A 13050-nucleotide genomic window follows, 5' to 3' on the forward strand; every position below is an offset into this window, starting at 1 on the left:
AAAGGAAAGGGAATACATTCATATTCCCTGCAGTTTAACTAACCAACCATTTAATTTTAGGTTTCAGATTGCTGTCAATCTAAGCATGGAACGCTACGCTTTAATGTTTGGATTCAACAACTTTGTCGCACTGGTGATTCAGACTATTATAACTGTAGTCGTAGTTGATTCAAGAGGTCTGGGATTGAAGATAGTCACCCAGGTAAATAGTATTCACTTCACATTTACTGTTTAGTTAATTCAGTTAGTGTCACATGCATCTTAAACCTGTAAAAGGAATCCTTTGACATCGCAATTTCCAGTTTAAGCAATCATAATCCACTCTTCTTTTGTCCTTTCCCTTGTGTAGACAGCACTGAAGATGTAACTTGGTCACCAGCTTTGAAAGTTTGCCACTGTGTTTTTACATAAAACTCATAGGTTAGTCATGGTCCCTTCCCTCCACCCTTAGTAGCCCAGATCCACACTCTAGGATCCCATTAAACTGACCCTTTGATTTTTTTTTTTTTTGCAGTATTACCTGACCCCAAACCAATTCATGACTGAGGAGGCAATACTGTTGGGCTGCTGCCAACTTCCTCTCAGTTAATACAACTAACCTAGCACCCACCCTGCTGAGAAATCAACATAATCTCTAGCCACAAGGTGTCATGGCAGTTCAACAGCATAAGAGGTAGCCCGGACCAAGCACAAAACTAAGCACAAGAGGCTCCTGCATTCTAATTCCATCTCTGCCGCAGACCTGCTCTGTAGCTTAAATCAGATAACTCTACCTTTCTGCCTCGAGTTTCCCCATTTGTAAACTGGAGTAGTATTACCTACTTATTACATAGGGGTGTTCACTGCGCTCATTAACCCATCCTACTTCTACTAATGTCAACTGAAATTTTGCCTTTGAGTACAAGGGCAGCAGGATCTAGCCAAAACCTTGGTAAATTATTTTTCCCCTCTTTGAAATCATCACCATACTTTCGAGTTGACTGAAGAGACGTAGAAAGGAGCCTTCAGTAACTTGGCAGGAGAAGGTGGTGGTGAGAAGAGCGACAGAATCAGAGTACCAAAGTGGGAAAGTAAAGAAAGGGTAGAACTGGCTAACATGCACACTTTGAGTGGTTGACAAAGGGGGCAAGACACTTTGAATCTCTGATGGGGGAACCTGTATGATAATTGAAGCTCACAGCCACACCACACAGAGTAGGAATACATCCAACAGCACAGAATACTTAGGTATATAGAGTATAAAGCTATTTGAGTTGGTACCCAGCCTCTTACAAAGAATGCCATGGGATCTTTAATGACCCCAAGTGGCCAGAAACTTGGTTTTATATCTCGTTAATAGACTTAATCCTCAGCTGGTGTAAATTGCCAGGGCACCATTGAAGTCACTGAAGCTCTGACAATTTACACAAATTGAGCATTTGACCCTAGAGGCAGCAGGTTTAACAAGGTAAGAAATGCTACTCTGGAACTTGCACGTCTGTCAGACTAATGCTTTCATGATACCAACTATAGACACGATACACATTGACAAACATAATGGAAAAGGCTTAAGCAAACAAGTGCTCCCCATATTGTTACCTAAAGTCATCAGATGCTTCAGTAACACAAGAAAGTCCATGGAGAGCTCGCTTTTGAATATGGAAAAGAAAACAAAAACATCTGCTCTGTTAGTTCCAATCTTTACCATGTTCCCAGGTGAATGTAGAGAGTTCCCTCAATGACATCTCAGACACAGCAATTCCACATCACTTTTGCTGGCCCTCTGGGCTCCAAGAATACCAAAAAGGAGTTCAGATACCATTCAGCAGGGGTGTGACTTCTGAGTTTAGATATATTTTTATTAGATGGCCTTGAGGTCTCTTGGTTGGTTAGCACAAGCAGGCAGAGTTCCTGGAACGATGACAAGCACGCTGCAGATTCCACCACCACCACCCCCTTTTGCTTTCCCAGAGCATGGAGCACCCCCTCCTGATCTTCCTCTCAGGGTTACTTCTGCACAGTAGCTCAATAATACTATTTACCTGCCAGGTGGTTTTAGCAGTGAAGCTGCATTATTGCCTGACAAAACTGATAGAGGAAGTAATATAATAAACGGGTGGAGGACTCAAACAGGGCATTATGGAACAAAATATTGTCCAAAATGCTAAAAGACCCCTTGAGAGTTTCTTTTCACAGCCATTGAATGAAAACTTCAACAATATAGAGGCACAAAAGCAGGCTTATGATGTATTACTTTAGAGTCATTTCTGTTGCTTTTAATAAGTTCTCAGAGCTTTACATTTTTCACAGTATTAAAAGCACTCCTCCCTCCCCATTCACTGTGAAAGGCAAAAAAAATTGCTTCCTGATGTATTAAATTTTGATCTACTGTACATTCAAGGTAATAAGTGCTCTAAGACTCTGTACATCTTGAGATCCTGAAATGAAGATACATCTACAGTACACCTTTGATTGTCTGCATATCATGGGGGAATGAAGAAGCAATCAATCACTTATGGATAATCAGAGTTATCAGTGTAATTTATAAATGTTTGATGTGTATAATATTTGTTTCAATTAACAGTTTCAGCAACTGAGGTTTGTATGAACAAGGTAGAACTGTATCATTTCCAATAATCCTTATACTATAACAGGATAGAATATCACTGATATCATGCAAACAAACAGATCTTGTGTTCTCCCAATCCTGGACCATATTGATACTAGTCTAGTCTCCAGCATAAACTAGTGACTCTCTGAAGGCTGCTCGCCCTTGGCTGTCCATACCCCCAAGGAGCCATTCCAGTAGCTGGACATTGCCAGAGCCTAAGGAAATATTTGGTCATGCCTCTTTCCCTCACCACACCTTTATGATGCCTGCCAGGAGGAGCAGGGGGTTGGTGTAGGAGCCAGTATGACACCTCTGCATACCAAGCATCCACTGGTATCTGGCAAGCCATCCAAATGAAGTTTGTGCTTGCAGAAATTTAGCTATGACATGGGTGAACGAATTGGTAGAATCTATATACTTAATAGTTCAGAAAGATGTGGGTATTTCTCCAATACAGTATGTTTTTTTACCAGTTCTTCTGCATTCCTTTTTTTCCAGTTCCTCATTTATGGCAGTTATTTTGCAGTCATAGCTGGGATTTTCCTGATCAGAAGCATTTACACAATTGTCTCAATCAAATGCAAAAGGGAAACACGGAACTTCTGCAATGGACCTCAGAACATTATGGAACAAGGATCAGAAACCAGATTATAACTAGCTATGCAAAGATCTGTGGCTTTAATGACCTCTCAAAAATGCCCCTGCTTGCAAAACTCTTACTGAAGTCAATGAGAGATTGCAGTAAGGGGAGCAGCACTTCGTCCTTCATGTATGCCCCTGCTAAATCACAACAAACTTACTCCAACCAAAAGAATTGGCTGATATAATTGAACACCAGATCTTCAGCTGGTGTAAATCAATATTGTGCCACTGATCTGAACTGACCTACCCAAACGTTATACCCTTCTGAGGGACTGGCCCATCATCCTGATATTTTGCCAAAAAAAAGGAAGAATCTGGTTTGATTGGATTCTGATTTATTTACACAACAGCATAACAATCTCAATCTGTGTGTTATGCAAAATACCACAGTTCTTTTTCCCTCCTTCACTCAGGCTTTTGAAAAAATTGTAAATGGGCTGCTTTCCATTCCAAAAGGCTATTCCATTTGGCAATTCAGCTTTGCTGCTCCAAGTGGGATGAGGGTTTTGCTCATACCTTCATTCAGGGTAGATCCTTGTAGCCTCCTACCTATGTATATCCCTGTAGGAGTGGGGTTTTATATTTGTATTTCAGGTTTAATAATGTAGTAATGTATTTCATCCTGCCAGCCACCCATTTTGAATAGCAGAAAGGAACGACTCTCTGGAGGATTGGTAGAAATGCATCTGACTGACTGCCAGTGACTGCCAGTGTCTGTACTGATGTTAAGGCAGGGACAGACCAGAACAATCCTCATGACAGATTATGGTCACCCTTTTGTTTTAGGATAAGTTATAACATCTACTATGGTTTCCTATATGTATTATAAATTAGGCACTATAGTTAAATATACATTTCTTTGTTTTAAGGTTTAGTAAGTAAGAGACAGGATCTTGTATTGTGTCTATGTTAATGAGAATAGAGGAATGTTGAAGGTCCGGGCCACAATGTGAACTGTTTTGATTACAAGATTTAGTAAGGTTTAATTTACAATGCCTTTCTTGCTCAACATAAACACTGCTGTATACCTTTGAAGGTCTCTGTAAAAGATTGTTTGTGTGAATGAGGAATGCATGCATCAGGAAAAGATAAGGTGTGAAGGCCATTGTTAAAGTCAGATGGTCAAGAGAGGAAGAGTGAAGAAACTTAAGGACATTAGACAGAACCATCAACACACATCCATAATGAAGGAATGGCAGATGACAACCCTGAGGTAGAGGCTGACACCCCTAAAGACAAGACAACTGATTAAATTGAAACCAGGACAGGATGACCCTCTTGGAGGTGTTTTGGAATGCTAACATCAAAAGATAACACCAATTAAAACCGGTTAAAAACTGACACAGCAAAATCCATGGATTTCGACAGAGAAAAACAGGGTGCTTGGCCATGGGACTTTAGGTTCATCTTGCCACAACTCCAGAAGCATCAGATCGCAACTGACAGAGCCCAGCTCCCCTCTGCCACCAATCTGGCTGACTACTAGATTGATCCAGACTCTGGACTGGTAACTATAATCATCAACTGGCTGGAGGGAGGGAGAGAGAGAGGGAGAGAGAGAAAAGTATATGCTAACTGCTGTAATCTCAATAAATGCAGTGTATTGCCTTCTTCCCTGAAAAAGATCCCATGTGCTTCTTATAAGCGTAACACCCCATCCTATGCCTGTAGAAGAATTACTGCTTCTACACCCCTATAACATTCCTTCTTAGTTTTGTATCTGTAATGCTGTTTCCTCCCCTCTACCTTTAAGATCACTCTTGAAAATTGGGCCTTTCACTCATGATGGTTGTAGAAGCCAGGTTCCCTAGAACAACTGTGGTGGTTAATTGTAAAAACAGTCAAGTCGTCGTGACTTGCATTTGAAAGAAGTTGCTTGAACTTCATGGTGAATCTGGCAAACTTGGACTGGAAGAAGAGGAAGAAAATCTAAGAATCAAGGCAAAAGATAAACAGAGAACCCCACTCATTTGCTTGCGCCTAGATGCATAGAGTTAATTTAAATTAAGGGCGTGTCTTTCACCATATCTCTAAATTCAAAGAGATTGTCCAGTAATCAGTATGATCAGGATAGGTGAAGTGTGGGGAAATTTGGTTGGTGCAATACAGGAAAATTCCGAACTAAATGGGTGAGTCAGGAAGATGCATCAAATAAAAATAAACACTGCAGGTATGTTCTTTAAGTACCAGATCACAAGGTCCACTGATCTCAGATGAGGATTTTCCTGAGTAAGGACCTCAGAATTTATAAAAGGCTTGAAGCCTTACAATTCAGTCAAGTACTGAGAGAAATTCATCCTGAATGACAAGAGAGAGATTCAGAAAGCACAGATCCACTTGGAGGATGGCCAGCCTCACGTAAATTATATCAATTTTTTTTCTGTAACAAAGTTTTGTTGCAGTTTCCAACCATTTCTCAAAGCCAGACTGTAATAAAAGAAAATTATAAATACTTCAAATTCACAGAGTAGTGCTTCACTCAAAGCAACTTATCTAGTTCTCCCAATGGCCATGTGAAGCACATGGGGTAAGTATCCTCTTTCTCCCCAAACGTTGGAATAGACAAAGATGAAGGAAAAATGTGGACAAATTGGAAAACACCCAGAGAAGAGCAACAAAAATAAGTAATGGTCTAGAAAACATGACCTGCAAGGAAAGATTGAAAATACTGGGTTTGTTTAGACTGCAGAAGAAAAGACTGAGGTGGGATGTGATAACAGTTTTCAAGTATGTAAAAGGTTGTTACAAAGAGAAGGGTGAAAAATTGTTCTTGTTAATCACTGAGGATAGGACAAGAAGCAATGGGCTTAAATTGCAGCAAGAGAGATTTACATTGAACATTAGGAAAAACTTCCGTCGGGGTGGTTAAACACGGGAACACGTTGCCTAGGGATGCTGTGGAATCTCTGTCATTGGAGGTTAAGAATTTGTTAGACAAACACTTATCAGGGAAGGTCTAGTCATTACATAGTCTTGCCTTGGGTTCAAGGGACGATGACTTATTGAGGTCACTTCCAGTCCTACACTTCCGTGATTCTATGAAGCCATTTGTTCAAGGGAGGAAGAGTCAAGATTAATCACAACCTCCTGACTCCCAATTATGCGCCCATTTCCCTAGGCTACACAGTTTACTATTTAATGTCTTTTATTGTCTGTATGTTTCTCTGCTGTAAATTCTCTGTTCATAAACATGTCTTTATAAGAATATTGAAAATGACCGCTACATTGGATTATTTTGGAATAGTGCTCTCTATCTGATCCATAGTCATGCCTCATTATTGAGAAATGAAAAAAGTGCTCAGTGCATGGGACTCTCCCTTATTCCTACTCCAAGAAACTGGAACTGAACAATTCAGACCACAAATTGCCAACTCATGATTTTTTCCTGAGTCATGGGACTTCAGATGGGATCAGAGCTCATTTCACAACAACACAGCTCCTGTCCCTGCACAAAGTTCATATATTCTCAGCCCAGAAGGGACGATTGTGATCAGTTAGTCTGACCTCCTGTGTAACAAGCCATAGAACTTCCCATAAAATAATTCCTAGAGCACATCTTTTAGAAAAAAGAAGAAAAAAACATCCAGTCTTGATTTAAAAATTGCCAGTGATGGAGAATTCAACAACTACCCTTAGTAAATTGTTCCAATGGTCAATTACCTTCACTGTTAAAAATTCCCGTTCCCAGTCTGAATTTGTCTAGCTTCAGCTTCCTGCCCTTGGATCATGTTTTATTTATCTATTCTACCCATTTAATTAATAAATAATTCATAGAACCATAGAATATCAGGGTTGGAAGGGACCTCAGGTGGTCATCTAGTCCAACTCCCTGCTCAAAGCAGGACCAATCCCCAATTAAATCATCCCAGCCAGGGCTTTGTCAAGCCTGACCTTAAAAATATCTAAGGAAGGAGATTCCACCTCCTCCCTAGGTAACACATTCCAGTGTTTCACCACCCTCCTAGTGAAAATTTTTTTCCTAATATCCAACCTAAACCTCCCCCACTGCAACTTGAGACCATTACTCCTTGTTCTGTCATCAGCTACCACTGAGAACAGTCTAGATCCATCCTCTTTGGATCCCCCTTTCAGGTAGTTGAAAGCAGCTATCAGATCCCCCCTCATTCTTCTCTTCCGCAGACTAAACAATCCCAGTTCCCTCAGCCTCTCCTCATAACTCATGTGTTCCAGACCCCTAATCATTTTTGTTGCCCTCCGCTGGACTCTTTCCAATTTTTCCACATCCTTGTAGTGTGGGGCCCAAAACTGGACACAGTACTCCAGATGAGGCCTCACCAATGTTGAATAGAGGGGAACGATCATGTCCCTCGATCTTCTGGCCATGCCCCTACATATACGTCCCAAAATGCCATTGGCCTTCTTGGCAACAAGGGCACACTGTTGACTCATATCCAGCTTCTCGTCCACTGTAACCCCTAGGTCCTTTTCTGCAGAACTGCTGCCGAGCCATTCGGTCCCTAGTCTGTAGCGGTGCATAGGATTCTTCCGTCCTAAGTGCAGGACTCTGCACTTGTCCTTGCTGAAGCTCATCAGATTTCTTTTGGCCCAATCCTCTAATTTGTCTAGGGCCCTCTGTATTCTATCCCTACCCTCCAGCGTATCTACCTCTGCTCCCAGTTTAGTGTCATCTGCAAGCTTGCTGAGGGTGCAATCCACACCATCCTCCAGATCATTTATGAAGATATTGAACTAAACCGGCCCCAGGAGCAACCCTTGGGGCACGCCACTTGACACTGGCTGTCAACTAGACATGGAGCCATTGATCACTACCCGTTGAGCCCGACAATCTAGCCAGCTTTCTATCCACCTTATAGTCCATTCATCCAGCCCATACTTCTTTAACTTGCTGGCAAGAATACTATGGGAGACCGTGTCAAAAGCTTTGCTAAAGTCAAGGAACAACACGTCCACCGCTTTCCCTCATCCACAGAACCAGTTATCTCGTCATAGAAGGCAATTAGATTAGTCAGGCATGACTTGCCCTTGGCGAATCCATGCTGACTGTTCCTGATCACTTTCCTCTCCTCTAAGTGCTTCAGAATTGATTCCTTGAGGACCTGCTCCATAATTTTTCCAGGGACTGAGGTGAGGCTGACTAGCCTGTAGTTCCCAGGATCCTCCTTCTTCCCTTTTTTAAAGATGGGCACTACATTAGCCTTTTTCCAGTCGTCCGGGACTTCCCCAGATCGCCATGAGTTTTCAAAGATAATGGCCAATGGCTCTGCAATCACATCTGCCAACTCCTTTAGCAGTCTCGGATGCAACGCATCCAGCCCCATGGACTTGTGTTCGTCCAGCTTTTCTAAATAGTCTCGAACCACTTCTTTCTCCACAGAGGGCTGGTCACCTCCTCCCCATGCTGTGCTGCCCAGTGCAGCAGTCTGGGAGCTGACCTTCTTCATGAAGACAGAGGCAAAAAAAGCATTGAGTACATTAGCTTTTTCCACATCCTCTGTCACTAGGTTGCCTCCCTCATTCAGTAAGGGGCCCACACTTTCCTTGACTTTCTTCTTGTTGCTAACATACCTGAAGAAACCCTTCTTGTTACTCTTAACATCTCTTGCTAGCTGCAACTCCAGGTGTGATTTGGCCTTCCTGATTACACTCCTGCAACCCCGAGCAATATTTTTATACTCATCCCTGGTCATTTGTCCAATCTTCCACTTCTTGTAAGCTTCTTTTTTGTGATTAAGATCAGCAAGCATTGTTAAGCCAAGCTGGTCGCCTGCCATATTTACTATTCTTTCTACACATCAGGATGGTTTGTCCCTGTAACCTCAATACGGATTCTTTAAAATACAGCCAGCTCTCCTGGACTCCTTTGCCCCTCATGTTATTCTCCCAGGGGATCCTGCCCATCAGTTCCCTGAGGGAGTCAAAGTCTGCTTTTCTGAAGTCCAGGGGCCATATTCTGCTGTTCTCCTTTCTTCCCTGTGTCAAGATCCTGAATTCAACCATCTCATGGTCACTGCCTCCCAGGTTCCCATCCACTTTTGCTTCCCCTACTAATTCTTCCCGGTTTGTGAGCAGCAGGTCAAGAAGAGCTCTGCCCCTAGTTGGTTCCTCCGGCACTTGCACCAGGAAATTGTCCCCTACCCTTTCCAAAAACTTCCTGGATTGTCTGTGCACCGCTGTATTGCTCTCCCAGGAGATATCAGGGTGATTGAAGTCTCCCATGAGAACCAGGGCCTGCAATCTAGTAAATTCCGTGAGTTGCCGGAAGAAAGCCTCATCCAGCTCATCCCATTATTAAATATTTGTTCCCCATATAGATATTTACAGACTAATCAAGCCACCCCTTAAATCTGCTCTGTTACACTAAATAGATTGAGCCCCTTGAGTTTATCAACATAAGACATGTTTTCTAATCCTTTAATCATTCTCATGGCTCTTCTCTGAACCCATTCCAATTTATCAACATCATTCTTGAATTGTGGGCACCAGACTGGACACAGTATTCCAACAGTGGTTGCAGCAGTGCCAAGTACAGAGGTAAAATAACCTGTCACTACTCGAGATTCCCCTGTTTATGCATCCAAGGACTATGTTAGCCCTTCTGGCCACAGCATCATATTGGGAGCTCATATTCAGCTGATTATCCACCATGACCTCCAAATACAACAGAGGACCAGTTGGGGGCAGGAGGGTTGCAGAAAACAGGCTTGTGTCTGTATGATGCACGTACCACCGCATGCCTAGTCTGAGCAGTGGAACAGGGTGTTGATTAACTCCTTCACTTCACAGGAACTCTCATGGAGATACTGGGCAATCCACTGCTGCAGGTTATTTGGCAGAGCTACTTTGTTTCTTGCCCCATTAAGGGTAACTTTCCCTTTCACTCTGTTGTCACTGGGGGGGAACCATTGCTGCACACAGGCGAGCCGCATAAGGGCCAGGGCAGAAGCCGCTGTCTTGGAGAAGGCCCTCCCTTGATTCCCTGCTCACCCTCAGCAGCAAGATACCGTCCATAATGAACACAGCCTGTGGAAATTGTGGAGACAGGAATGATTATAAGCCCTCCCCCACCCCCAGTGCCGGCTCTCCTCAAGACCCACGTGCCCAGTGTACAGTATGGTCCTGGAACACTGATTTCCCCTGCCCCTGCAGTTACTCACCATTTTGGGGGTCTTGTGGCTCATGTGTACTTGCCTGGGGTCAGTTAGTGACAGGTACGTGAACAGTGGCTCTGTTTTAAATCACTGAATCAGTGGTCTCTGTGTTGCAAACAATACGGCTTCTGTAAAATGTTGCACTGCTCTGGATACTGTTGCAAGTGCCGCAAGCGTGAACATGTTATTGCGTAGGCAGCTGACAGTGTGAACACACAACAGTGCGCTCTGAGAAGCACTGTAACTGCCAACGCTGTAACTCTGCCAGCGTAGACATGCAAAGATCCCTGAGACAGGTGCTTTAAGTCCCATTGAAATCAATATACTAAACCACTGTCCTGAACAAGAAAAGACTTTATGTTTTTAAGTGCTGTCCTGAACAGGGGCCTATATTTTTTTCTTATAAATACAATTTTAAGCGAGACCATAAAAGATTTGTCCAGTTATAACTTGCCGATTCATTGCTTTCATAATTGCTATGTATCAATTGCCATTTCCCATGCAGTTAGAGAAGAGCTGATTGATTTTCAGGAAGATAATTGTTTCCCCTTATTTTTCATTCAGATTAAAGGAATTAAAACAAAAAACAAAAACCCACAGTGATAAGAAGCCTACAGATTATTACATTTTAAGCAACATTTTTCTTACATAGTGAACAATGCAGTATAAGATCTGTGCTTCAGAGCTTGTCATATTTGTATATATTTCATGCACTGCCATTAATTCAATTACTATGATTCTTATTCTACACGTTCATTCACACAGTCACAGGATTCCTTCCTTTCCAGGTTACAAACCAGGTTTTCCCAGTTTGGACATACTCTTACCTGGTGCTGCTGTTTCCCATTTTCTTGATTACAGGCTACGTATAAGACCGTCATTAATCTTAGCAGAGTTAACGAAGCTATTACATGGCTAACACATTTCTCCAAGGAATGCTAGCCACACAACTGATTTTTTTTATGGGATGGTAACAGCCACTGAAGTCATCTATTATGCCCTACATTTACAGCGTTGTCAGTACTGACACAACAGAAAGTGACTAGTTATTGCAGAAGCATCATGCTAGTTGAAACCACAGTTGCAGGGGTGCTGGGACAATTTTTAGTCTTCTTGGCAGATTTATCCTATTTTTGTCTGAATGACCTAAGTTTGGCTTCTCTATCCTTGGCCTCATTTTTTCTACCAATGTCCCCCAAAAAGAATGTTCTTCCAAAGAAAAGATGTCCCAGAAACTCCCCAGGAGGAACAACAGGTAAAAGATACATCAACTGCACCCAGCATTAATGAGCAGCCAAGTTGGCAAGAGGAGAAAGAAATCATCAATTATCTTCAGGAGACTATCTGAATGCTGGTCTGACAAAACTAAGCACCAAAATCACATACTGAGAGTGCAAGGATTTAAAGGAATGCTACTACACAACAAAGCTTCTTTATTGGTCCCTACGGTGGGCTTTAGCCACTGCAGACTAGAATTGGGTTGGGATACTGAATTCACAAGGACCCTGCCATAGCTCTTCAGTATGTAATGGAGCATTTGAAGCAACAAAGCAACTTTTTTGGGTAACCAACCAATATAGCAAATTGAAAAATTTGCTCTAGTGCTAAGGTAGCTTCTATAATATGGTCCTTATGTAGAACATTAGAACGGCCATACTGGGACAAACCATGGTCCATTTAGTCCAGCGTCCTGTTTCCAAAAGTAGCCACATAAGAACATACAGATAAGCAGCAAAATAATTTAATAAACCCACCTATTTCACAAGGGAGGCTTAACCAGATTGTTCAGGCACTTGGCAATAACTATAATATCAAAACTAATATGAATGCTCTACATGTCCAGCACTTTTTCAGTGTAGGATTTTCCTAGAAGGCAAATTTCTTAAACTAATTAGTCTGAATAATGGTTGCATTTCTTTACATTGTTTAAAAAAAAAAAACCACCACCACACTAAATCAACTGGGCTAAGGAGAGTGAAAGATTACACAATGTACATAAAAATAACAGGGAGCACGGTTGCACTTAAAGACTAACAGAGCATCTGAAGAAGTGGGTTTTTTACCCATGAAAGCTTATGCCAAAATAAATCTGTTAGTCCCTGTTGTTTTTGTGGATACAGACAAACATAGTTACCCCCTGATACTTATGTACATTACCAAGTGCTTTTTTTGAAAGGAGGTAGGCTATCATGGCCACATGTCTAATCTACTTTCTCACACAGCCTCATGTATTTGTCTTTTCACTCTGCTGCACTTCTTTCTATCTGCGATGTACAGACTTGCCTGGTCTGTTAAACATACACCCAACCCTCTGTTCAGCTTCCCTGTACCATAACGAGCAAAGCTATTTTAAGACCAGCATGTTTGCAATGTTTGTCTTCATTTTTCTATGGGATAGGTGATGCCTGTAATTTGGTCGACCTGTCTCCTGTAATGAACAGGAGACTCCAATGCTAGAGAGATTAGATGGGATAGAAACACTCCGTATGGTACATATACAAGAAACTTATTTATAACTAAAATACATATAGGCACAACTGTAGTTTAAATTAATGCAAGACAAAGCACAGGAAAAGTGAGGATTTGAAACACTTAACAGTTCCTTTCAAACTGCGGTCCTGGCTATTACACAAACTTAACTACTAAGAGAAGATATAACTTAGATAATTTTTTCACTTCAAGGTCCAA

At 41.9% G+C, this 13050-nt stretch overlaps 2 protein-coding genes across 6 annotated transcripts in view; one reads left to right on the top strand and one right to left on the bottom strand.

The window, feature by feature from the left end:
- SLC19A3 (solute carrier family 19 member 3) overlaps positions 1-5560 on the top strand; it is a 31371-nt gene extending 25811 nt beyond the window's left edge. For 4 of the 5 annotated variants that reach the window (XM_084639773.1, XM_084639775.1, XM_084639774.1 and 1 more), the window contains exons 5-6: positions 61-202; positions 3089-5560. In XM_084639773.1, coding sequence (XP_084495899.1) covers positions 61-202; positions 3089-3244 — 298 coding nt within the window. In that variant the 3' untranslated portion in view covers positions 3245-5560. The remainder of the gene's footprint in view (positions 1-60; positions 203-3088) is intronic. The other variant, XM_084639777.1, reaches the window with a different exon arrangement.
- Positions 1-13050, bottom strand: part of LOC311526589 (C-C motif chemokine 20-like) — a 67615-nt gene that overhangs the window by 50758 nt on the left and 3807 nt on the right. The window lies entirely within an intron of this gene.

Source organism: Lepidochelys olivacea, assembly GCF_965140295.1.
Source record: "Lepidochelys olivacea isolate rLepOli2 genome assembly, chromosome: 9".
Classification (NCBI taxonomy): Eukaryota; Metazoa; Chordata; order Testudines; family Cheloniidae; genus Lepidochelys; species Lepidochelys olivacea.